The 12,111-nt window shown below is 41.7% G+C and overlaps 1 protein-coding gene across 1 annotated transcript in view; it reads right to left on the bottom strand.

Moving 5' to 3' along the window:
* Window positions 1-12,111, bottom strand: part of pepd (peptidase D) — a 237,520-nt gene that overhangs the window by 183,138 nt on the left and 42,271 nt on the right. Inside the window, exons 5-6 of the mRNA XM_041192615.1 lie at window positions 11,113-11,160; window positions 10,318-10,379 (exon numbers count right to left, since the gene is read on the bottom strand). Coding sequence (XP_041048549.1) covers window positions 10,318-10,379; window positions 11,113-11,160 — 110 coding nt within the window. The remainder of the gene's footprint in view (window positions 1-10,317; window positions 10,380-11,112; window positions 11,161-12,111) is intronic.

Below are 12,111 nucleotides of genomic sequence, written 5' to 3'. Positions count from 1 at the left end.
GTGTGGGAGAAGTGGGTTCCCGTTCGTAGGCCACTGGCACCAGTATTGGGGAAGGTGGGATTTGTACCATTGGGACAGTCTACACCTGAACCGTGCTGGGCTGGTGTCCTCGTGATCTGCATAACTAGGGATGTAAAGAAGGCTTTAAATCAAATTTGGGAAGATGTGACAAACCAGAGTAGAGACGAGGCAAGAGAGAAAGGTAAACCTGTGAGAGGAAGGGACAAAGAATATAAATCTAAGAGTAAATCAGCAGATAAGGCTAGATGCTACAAAAATAAAAGGGCAAAATTAAAGACTCTGTATCTAAATGCACACATTATTCAAAATAAAACAGATGAACTGATAGTGCAAATAGAAATAAATAAGTATGATCTGATAGCTGTTACAGAGACATGGTTACAGGATGACATATATTGGGACCTGAGTATTGAAGGGTACATGACATCTAGGAAGGAGAGGAAAAGGGGGAGGGGTGGCTCTGTTAATTAATGATGGTATTGGCACATCAGAGAGGGATGGTCTAAGTTCAGGAAACCAGGATGTAGAAGCAGTTTGGGTTGAGATGAGAAACGTTAAAGGCAAGAATTCCCATGTGCAAGTGGTGTACAGGATCCCTAATTGTGACTACACGGTAGAACAGAATATAAAAGAAGAGATAATGAGAGCTTGTCAAAAAGGCACAGCAATAATCATGGGTGATTTTAATCGACAAATAGACTGGAAAAATCAGATGGGCAAAGGGAGCATAGGTGTGGAGTTCATAGAATGATTTTGGGATAGTTTCTTAGAACAGCACATTCTGGAAACAACCAGAGAGCAGGTTATACTAGACCCGGTACTGAGCAACAAGATAGGATTAATTAATAACCTCATAGTGAAAGTTAAGTTCCCCTAGGTAGCAGCGAGCATAAAACGATTGAATTTTTACATTCATATTGAGGGAGAAACAAGTGCATCCAAGACTAGTATTTTAAACTTAAATAAGGGCAATTATGAGGGCATGAAAGCAGAGCTATCTAAAGTGAACTAGCAAATGAGGTTAAGGGATAGGTCAATAGAGGTTCAGTGGCAGACATTTTAAAGGGACATTTCAGAATACACAGAATATATACATTCCAATGAGAAAGAAAAATTCCAAGGGGAGGGCCCACCATCCATGGTTAACTAAAAAAGTTAAAGGAAGTATCAAACTTAAAGAAAAAGCATATAATTATGCAAAGACAGGTGGCAGGTCAGAAGATTGGAAAGAATATAAAGCACAGCAAAGAATGACAAAAGATTAATAAGGAGGTAAAAATTAGAGTACAAGAGGAAGCTAGCTAGTAATATAAAGACGAATGGTAAGAGTTTCTATAGATATTTAAACAGGAGTTAACAAAGTAAGTGCTGGTCCTATAGAAAGTGTATCTAGGGAATTGGGAATGGAAAGCAGGGAGATGGCGGATGAATTAAACAGGTATTTTGCTTCGGTCTTCAACTACAGAGGACACAAGTAACATCCTGGAAATAGCTGTAAATCAGGAAATGGAAGGGAGGGAGGAACTCAGCAAAACTACAATCACCAAGGAAGTGGTATTGAGCAAATTGTTGGGGCTGCGGGCTGACCAATCCCCAGGTCCGGAAGGACTTCACCCTAAGGTCCTGAAAGAAGTGGCTAGTGAGATAGCTGATGCACTGGATTTAATTTTCCAAAATTCCCTAGATTCAGGGAAGCTTCCATTAGATTGGAAAATAGCAAATGTAACTCTTTTATTCAAAAAGGGAGGGAAACAAAGCTACAGGCCAGTTAGCCTAACATCTGTCATAGGGAAAATGTTTGAAGCTATTATTAAAGATGTTATAGCAGGGCACTTAGAAAAATTCAAGGCAATCAGGCAGTCAACATGGTTTTGTGAAAAGGACATCATGTTCAACCAATTTATTGAAGTTCTTTGGAGGGGTCACATGTGCTGTGGATAAAGGTGGATGTACTGTACTTAGATTTCCAGAAGGCATTTGATAAAGTGCCACATCAAATGTAATTGCATAAAATAAAAGCTCATGGTGTAGGGGGTAACATATTGCCATGGATAGGACATTGGCTAGCTAACAAGCAGAGAGTTGGCATAAATGGGTCTTTTTCTGGTTGGCAGGATGTGATGAGTGGTGTGCCACAGGGATCAGTGCTGGGGCTTCAACTTTGTACAATTTATATCAATGACTTGGATGAAGGGACCAAAGGAATGGTTGCTATACTTGCTGATGACACAAAGATAGGTAGGAAAGTGAATTGTGAAGAAGGCATAAGGGGGCTACAAAGTGACATAGATAGGTTAAAGTGAGTGGGAAAAGGTCTGGCAAATAGAATATGTGGGCAAATGTGAAATCGTTCATTTTTGGAGGAAGAATAAAAAAGCTTATTACCAAAATGGTGAGAGATTGCAGAGCTCTGAGATTCAGAGGGATCTGGGTGTCCTAGTGCATGAATCACAAAAGGTTAGTATGCAGTTACAGCAAGTAATTAGGAAAGCTAATAGAACGTTATCATTTATTGTGAGGGAAATTGATTACAAAAGTAGGGAGGTTATGCTTCAGTTATATAAGGCATTGGTGAGACCACATCTGGAGTACAGTATTGGTCTCTGATTATTTAAAGAAAGATGTAAACGCGTTAGAAGCAGTTCACAGAAAGTTTACTAAACTAATAACAGGAATAGGCAGATAAAAGCAAAAAACTGCGGATGCTGGAAATCGAAAACAAAAACAAAAAACCTGGAAAAACTCAGCAGGTCTGGCAGCATCTGTGGAAGGCAGCACAGTTAACGTTTCGAGTCTGCATGACTCTTCAACAGAATAGGCAGGTTGTCTTATGAGGAAAGGTTGGACAGGTTAGGCTTGTATCCACTGGAATTTAGAAGAGTAGAAGGCAACTTAACCTTTAAGATCCTGAGGGGTCTTGACAGGGTGGATGTGAAGACGATGTTTCCTCTTGTGGGAGAATCTAGAACTAAGGGTCACTGTTTAAAAATAAGAGGTCGCTCATTTAAGACAGAAATGAGGAGAAATGTTTTCTCTCAGAGGGTAGTGAGCCTTTGGAACTCTCTTCCTCAAAAGGCAGTGGAAGCAGAATCTTTGAATATTTTTAAGGTAGAGCTAGATAGATTCTTGATAAGCAAGGGGTTGAAAGGTTATCAGGGGTAGGTGGGAATGTGGGGTTGAGGTTACAATCAGATCAGCCATGATCTTATTGAATGGCAGAGCAGGTTCGAGGGGCCAAGTGGGCTACTCCCACTCCTAATTCGTATGTGTGTACGTAGTAGGTAGTGTCCCTGCCTCTGAGCCAGGAGTTCCAAGTTCAAGTCCCACTCCGGGACTTGATGGTCACGGAAGCTGCGTTCATAATGTGGCCAAACAGGTTTACCATCAACTTGAAAATCTTTCCGACATGCCTATGGCAGGTGGCAATGGGGAGGGTCTCCTGGTCAGGCATGCTTGATGTGGACTGGCGGCCCACAAGCTATAGCCTCTGGTGACCGCGAGCTGTTGCAGGAAAAACTGGCCGTGGAAACAGATGTTAAGCACGCGCTTTGTCTGCCTCATACGCCACTAGGTGCAAGAAGAGAAAAGAGAACTCCAATGAGCAGGATGGGAGAAGGGGAGTCCTGCACGATTCTGTGTTGGGGCCTCAACTACTCACCGTATTCATTAATGACTTAGATGAAGAGATAAAAAGCCATATAACCAAATTGCCGACTGACAACGTTAGGCAGCTTTGTGAGCATTGCAGGTGGAAGTCTAAAATTACAACACGGTATTGATAGATTAACTGAACAAGCAAAACTGTGGCAAATGGATTTCAATGTAGGCCAAAGTGAGGTAATCCACTTTGGACCTAAAAAAGGAATTGGAACAGGGAATTCTCTAAATGGTGAAAAGCTAAAAACAGTAGAGGTCCAAAGAGACTTGGGAGTGCAGGTAAAGAAAAAAAGACTTATATTTATATTGTGTTTGAGGACCATTGGATGTCTCAAAGTGCTTTACAGCAAATGAAGTACTTTTGAAGTGTAGCCACTGTTGTAATGTAGGAAACTAAAGAGTCATGAAAAGGTGCAGAAAATAATCCAAAAAGAGACAATGGAATGCTGGCCTTTATGTACAGATGGCTAAAATATACAAGGTGGGTGGGGATCATGCTTTGCTATGCAAAGTCTTGGATAGACCACAGCTGCAGCACCCTGAGCTACTCTGCCCTTCACCCCTTAGGAAGGATATACTCAGAGTTCAACGTAGATCTACTAGAATAATTCCAGACTCCAAGGATCAAGCTGAGGAGAGATTAAACAAGCTAGTGTTGTATTCTCTGGAATTTAGGTGGTTAAGAGGTGATTTGATTGAAGATTTTAAGATATTAAGGGGAATGTATGGGGCAGACAGAAACGATTTCTGCTAATTGGGACGTTTAGGACTAAGAGGTCTCGCCAAAGTTTTAGAATCGGACCTTGCTGGAGTGAAATTAGGAAATACTTCAACGCAAAGGATGGTAGAAGTTTGGGTCACTCTTCTGTGAATGGCAACCGATGCTAGATCAATTGTTGATTTTAAGAGATTGATAGGTTTTTGGTAGCCAAAAGTATTAAGGGATAGGAGGCAAAAGCAGGTAAAGTGAGTTAGATCACAGTGCGGTGGATCACAGATCACAGTGCAGTGGATCACAGATCACAGTGCAGTGGATCACAGATCACAGTGCGGTGGATCACAGATCACAGTGCGGTGGATCACAGAGCGGTGGATCACAGATCACAGTGCGGTGGATCACAGATCAGCCATGCTGTCAATAAATGGTGAACAGGCTCGATGGGTTAAATGGCCTCCTCCTGTTGCTATGCTCATCTGAGAGGGCAGATGAGGGTCTCGGTTTAATTTTTCTTACAAGAGACGGATAGAAATACAAATCTTTCTTTTTTATATAATTATTACTTGTGCAATTGTGTTGTATGCAAATTAATTACTGCGTTGCCCAGAAAACCGCAGGGTTTATTTTAGTAGGCTTGCCAGTTCTAGAGTGGTGATAGAATTGCAGGTCAGTGTAATTACTGATCACGGTTCTTAAATCATAAGGAAATTCTTCGCCCTCTACCTACTAAAGCAGCTTAGCATTATCCTTAATGCCACCGGATCAAGAGGAGGATTTGGGTATTATTTTCATGAGTTAGTACCACCTGACAATATTATCCTTGGACATTAAAATCCACCTTGCTTAAAGTTATCCCTTTAATAAATCAAACTGAAGATGATTTCCACAGATGGAATAATCTCTCGCTCTATTTGGGTAAGTGAAGATGCAATGAAAGCAGCCATCAATCCTGAATTTATTGGTAATGTTTCCCTCAGGGGCCAATATAAAACTGTGGCATGGGCGAATTACTTTGATATTTTCTACAGAGTGATTTCAAATCCAGGCTCAAGTTAAAAAGGCAGCAGCAGGAAGAACTGGGAGGAGGTCAGCAGTGATCACATCAGAATTTAATTTTCAGCTCCCAGATCGAGCAGATTCGTCCTTGATCACAGAATCACAGAATTGTAACAGTGTAGAAGGAGGCCATTTGGCCCGTCGTGTTTGCACCGGCTCTCAGCATTTTAATTTAGCGCCAATCTCCTGCCTTTTCCTTGTAAATCTGCACGTTGTTTCTATTTAAATAATCATCCAATGCCCTCTTGAATGCCTCAATCAAACCTGCCTCCACCACACTTCCAGGCAGTGCATTCCAAACCCTAACTACTCACGGCATGAAAAAGTTCTTTTCTCACCTCACATTTGCTTCTTTTGCAAAACACTTTAAAACTGTGCCCTCTGGTTCTCGATCCGTTTAGTTTCTCCCTATCCACTCTGTCCAGACTCCTCATGATTTTGAAAATTTCTATCACGTCTCCTCTCAAACTTCTCCTGTCCAGGGAAAACAGTCCCAATTTCTTCAATCTTTCCTCATAACTGAAGACTCATCCCTGGAACCATTCTCGTAAACCTCTTCTGCACTCTCTCCAATGTGTTCATATCCTTCCTATGGCGCCCAGAACTGTACACAATATTCCAGCTGAAGTCTAATGAGTGTCCTATATAAGTTCATCATAACCTCCCTGCTCTTGTGCTCTATGCCCCTATTAATGAAGCCTAGAATACTGTATGCTTTAGAAACAGCTCTCTCTACCTGTCCTGCCACCTTTAATGACTAATGTATACATACACCCAGGTCTCTCTCTGCTCCTGCATACCCTTTAGAATAGTATCCTTTATTTTATACTGTCTCTCCATGTTCTTTGTACTAAAATGCATCACCTCACGCTTCTCCACATTGAACTTCATCTGCCACCAACCCTGCCAACTCCACCAATGTGTCTTTGTCCTTTTGAAGTTCTATACTAACCTTCTTACAGTTTACAATTCTCCCAAGTTTTGTGTCATCTGCAAATTTTTATATCAGGAAGAGCAAGGCTCCCAATGCTAAACCCTGGGGAACTCCACTACAAAATGTCTTCCAGCCCAAAAAATACCCATTAACCATTACTCTCTGTTTCCTATCCCTCAGCAAATTTTGTATCCACGTTGCTACTGCCCCTTTTATTCCATGACCAATAACTTTCCTCACAAGTGTGTTTGCCACTGTATTAAACACCTTTTAGATGTCCATATACACCACATCAACGGCCTTGGTCTCACTGACCATCTCTTACCTCTTCAAAAAACTCCAGCAAGTTCATTAGAAACAATTTCCCTTTAATAAATCCATGCTGACTCTTCCGAATCAATCCACATTTTTTCATGTGACTATTAATTCTATCCCAAATTATTGTTTCTAGAAGTTTCCCCACCTTTTTTGAACAAAGCATAATGTTTGCAATTTTCCAGTCCTCCAGCACCTCCCCCGAATCCAGGGAACATTGAAAGATTATTGCCAGTGCCTCTGCAATTTCCACTCCCATTTCCTTCAATATTCTTGGATGCATCTCATCCAGTCCCGGTGCCTTATCAACTTTAAATACCGACAGCTTATCCAATACCTCCTCATTATCAATTTTAAACCCTTCTAGTGACTGAGTTTCCTGCTCTGTCACCATGGCCTGGGCAGCATCTACCTCGTAGGTAAAGACAGATGCAACATATTCATTTAGCACCTCAGCTATGCCTTTTGCATCTGTGTAAATCCTCTTTTTGCTCCCTAATCAGCCCTACTCCTGCTTTTATCACCCTATTACTATTGACATGCTTATAGAATACATGGGGATTTCCTTTTATGTTAGCTGTCAGTCTTTTTTCCTAATCCCTCCTTGCTTCCTATATTTGCTTTTTCACATCCCTTCTGAACCTTCTGCATTCAGCTTGGTTCTCAATTGTATTTGCTACCTGACACCTGTCGAAAGCACACTTCTTCTTTAATTTCTATCTCCTTTGTCATCCAGGGAGCTCTGGATTTGTTAGTCCTGCCCTTCCCTTTTGAGGGAACATACCTTGACTGTGCCCAAGCCATCTCCTCTTTGAAGGTAACCCATTGTTCAGTTACTGTTTTTCCCGCCAACCTTTGGTCCCAATCTATCCGGTCCAGCTCCGTTCTTGCCCCTTTGAAGTCCGTTCTCTGCCAGTCGATTATTCTTACACTGGATCAACCAATGTCATTTTCCAACGTCATCCTAAACCTTATGATACAATGATCACAGTCCCCTAAATGTTCCCCCACTGTCACTTATCTACTTGACCCACCTTGTTCCCAAGAACCAGGTCTAGCAGTGCCTCCTTTTTTGATGTTCAACAACGGGCAGCTTATGGGGTTTCTAATATGGATGCTCCACCCTCTAGACCACTAGTTGCCAAACACTCCAAGACCCCCATAAATACAGATACAATTCAATGCAGCCCCTGCTGATCCCCATCTTATCGCAGTGAACACTTCACTCACAGCCCATGCACGCAAATGCTGGTCTGCACCAAAAATCGACTGTCTTAAAATCTCCACAAGTTGGAGAGTTAGCAAACCTGTACTTTTTCAAAATTTGTTCTTGGGATGTGTGTCACTGACAAGGCCAATATCCCTCAAGGAGGTGGTAGTGAGCTGCCCTCTTGCATCACTATAGTCCTTGAGGTGTAGCTACACCCACAGTGCTGGGCTTTTCTGCAGCGGTTTGATACAGCTGAGTGGCTTGCTAGGCTATTTCAGAGGGCAGTTAAGGGTCAACCACATTGTTGTGGGTCTAGAGTCACGTGTAGACCAGACTGAGTAAGGATGGAAAATTTTATCCCCTGAAGTACATTAGTGAACTATATGGACTTTTTTTTGAAAATCTGCTCATTTCATGATCATTATTAATGAGATTAGCATTTTATTCCAGATTTATTAATTAATTGAATTTAAATTCCCTCAGCTGTGGGGGGTGGGATTTGAACTCTTGTCTCTGGAGGACTAGTCCAGGATTCTGGTTACTCATCCAGTAACATTACCATTATGCTACTGTTCCCCCACCAAATTATAAATCTATTCCTACAAAACAAAGCCCAATCTGAACATTTTGGGACCATCTGCCTCAGGAAGGACATTTGGATTTTGAGGGGCTGCAGGGTAAATTCTCCAGAATAATACCATAACCAAAAGGGGTAAATTATGATGACAGGTTGCACAGAATAAGCTTATATTCCCTTGAGTATTGAAGAGTAAGGGTTCAATTAAGATGTTTTAAATGATTATCTCCCTCAAAAGTTTAAGGTTGTTTGAGGCTGAGTTCCAACTGAAAATTTCAAAACTGAGCTTAATGGGTTTTTGTTAGACAAAGGTTACAGAACCAAGATGGTATATGGAATTGAGACACAGATCAGTAATGATCCATCTGAATAGCGAATTAGACTCAAGGGGCTGAATGGCTAATTCCTCATGGAAAAAAAGAGGGTAAAGCCCCATCTCAAACATTTCCTAAGATAAAATCAAAAGAATTAGGAGCAGGAGTAGGCCTGATCAGCCATTCAATAAGATCACAGCTGATCTGATTATGGCTTTAATTCTACTTTTCTGTCTAGCCCTCCCCATAACCCTCGACTCCCTTGTCAATCAAAATTGTCGAACTCCACCTTGAATACAGCCAATGACCCAGCCTCTACTGCTGGCTGAGGAAGAGAATTCCAAAGACTAATGATCCTCTAAGAGAAGAAATTCCTCCTCCTCACCATCTTAAATGGAAGACCCCTTATCTTTAAACTGTGCCCCCTAACTCTAGGTTCCCTCACGAGGGGAAACATCCTCTCAGCATCTACCCTGTCAAACCCCCTCAGAATCTTGTATGTCTCAATAAGATCACCTCTCATTCTTCTAAACTCTAATGGGTATAGGCCCAACCTACTCAGCCTATCCTCATAAGGCAAACCCCTGCATCCCAGGAATCAGCTGAGTGAAGCTTCTCTGAACTGCTTCCAATGCAAGCATATCCCTTATTAACTAAACTCTCTTATGGTTCCACAGTCTTCCCCACCTCCCCTTGTAGCTTCATAAATTCCAAAATTTTTCAAAGGAGATGGATATTGTAAACAAGCGTCCAAGTTCCAAGGCTAACAAGCAATTAACAGGATGATTTTTTATAGCCTGTACAATATCTGAACATTTGGATTGATTATAAAGAACATGTCTGTAAAAAGGGACGTGATAACAACTCCTACAATAAGCCAACTAAACATAACGTTTAAAGACTAACAACATGCATTTATCATGCCTTTTAACGTTCCAAATATCCCACAAATTAAGCATGAATTGTTGTCACTTATGTAGGGAAATGTCAAGTTTGCACAGCGAGATCCCTCAATGAAATAGTTCATCTGTTTTTGAACTTTGTGCACTTCGAATAGTGGCTTCTTTAATGTTCTTCTGGACCTTCTTTAAAAATAGCACCACTGTCAAAGCAGCACTCCCTCACTATGTGCTCAAATCTGAAGTGAGGATTGAACCCACAACCATCAGGAGTCAGGGTGTACTATCTCAAGTGAAACGGATACCTGCATTTTTATCTTCAACCTTCCACACCCACACAACCATCATGTCTGATCATTAAAATCGCAAGCCTCTGTTTTGATCTGTTATATTGCGAAGATTTGGAGAAGTGCCCTTAACACCAGTAGGAATTGTATTATTGTCTCAATCGGGCAACTAGCTAGCTCCTGAGTGGAAAAGGAGTCAATCTGCAAGAGTTTGTAAACAAGCAGTGTGCCCTGAATATGCAGTTAAGTAATTAGCTTTAATCGTTCAATTATACATTAGGAGCCTTACCAATATAGTGAAAGAGCAAAGGTTATAAAAGAGCACTTACTGACTGATTCCAATAAAGGAGGCTTCTCGAGTGGTGTGCCCACTATCTGTGTTCATGCCACGCTGAAATTATAACAAATAACCGTTTACCTCCACATTTACTGAATACATCCTAAGTTCACAGTGATCATAGGAAGCAGAGTAAGGAGGGAGGGAGGGAGGGAGGGAGAGTGGATAGTCAAGGCCATGGTTTGTAGTTTTCATGGAGATAAAAAAAAAGGAAAGCACTCCAGGGTCCATAAAATTTGTGGCATTTTGCATAATTAGCAAAGATTTACTCAGCCAGTAGCCCAGCATACAAACTACCTGCAGCTGCTTTACACAACATCAGTAAAATGATCAAGCCCATCAGCCTCAGTTCTTCAGTAACTACATGAGGTGTCTTCTTTCAGGCAGGGGTGATGATCCCAGCTACACTTAAAAGGAACAAGCTCCCTCTGCAAGCTCTTTGTTATAAAGTCATTAACAGGATCAACATTCACAATCATCAGGCCCATTTATAAAATGGCAGATTGATGACAATGATGCCACCCTGATCAAGACCATCTATTGTATTTGTACGTTCACAACTATGATTCCCTCATTGGATCTGATCATCTGTTGATGAAGGGCCATAGGACTAGCATCTATCGGGCAGTTCAGTCCATAGCCACATCACCAGGGCACAAGTGAAGCTACTCACTAACTCCCAGGGACCTTAACCAAACACAAACTACACGACCTCAAGCTCGACCATGATCCACACTAACTCCTTGGCTGACCCATTTCCCGCTAGTCACACTGCACAGGTACATACCAGGGTAAGGAGCACATCTGGCTGCATCTTCTTCAGCACCTCAGCCACCTGTAAAGACAAAGCACTCCCCCGTTACTCTCAGCATTAAAAACTGGCCGAGGTAGAACTTCTGAATATATCCAGCAGCTATAAAGAAAACACAGACTTGCATTTATATAGGAATGTCCAATGCACTTTACAGTCAATTAAGTACTTTGAAAATGCGGTCACTACTGTAATATAGAAACACAGCAGTCAATAGCCACAAACAGCAACGTGATAATGACAAGATAAATTTTTTTAATGTTCATTGAGGAATAAATATTGGCCAAGGACACTGGGGATAACTAACTTGCTCATCTTTGAAGTAGAATATATTTAAATATATATAAACTGAATATATTTAAGAAGGAAATAGAGTTCTAGATACTAAAGGAGTCAAGGGGTATGGGGAGAGAGTGGGAGTATGGAGACAGAGGGCCAGCCATGATCATATTGAATGACAGAGCAGGCTCAAAGGGCCGAATAGCCTACTCCTGCTCCTATTTTCTATGTTTCTATAGTGTCATAGTACCTTGACATTCAATGGCATTAACATCGCTGAATCCCCCACTATCAACATCCTGAGAGTTACTATTAACCAGAAACTGAACTAGACTAGCCCTATAAATACTGTGGCTACAAGAGTAGGTCAGAGGCTAGGAATCCTGTGGCAAGTAACTCACTTCCTGACTCCCCAAAACCTGTCCGCTATCTACAAGGCACAAGTCAGGAGTGTGATGGAATATTCTCCATTTGCCTGGATGAGTGCAGCTCCCACAACACTCAAGAAGCTTGACACCATCCAGGACAAAGCAGCCTGTTTGATTGGCACCACATCCACAAACATTCACTCCCTCCACCACTGACGCACAGTAGCAGCAGTGTGTACCATCTACAAGATGCACAGCAGGAACTCACCAGAGCTTCTTAGACAGCACCTTCCAAACCCACAGCCACTACCATCTAGAAGGACAAGGG

This window comes from Carcharodon carcharias, chromosome 7 (genome assembly GCF_017639515.1).
Source record: "Carcharodon carcharias isolate sCarCar2 chromosome 7, sCarCar2.pri, whole genome shotgun sequence".
Lineage (NCBI taxonomy): Eukaryota > Metazoa > Chordata > Chondrichthyes > Lamniformes > Lamnidae > Carcharodon > Carcharodon carcharias.
This window is presented reverse-complemented; position numbering and strand designations above follow the sequence as displayed.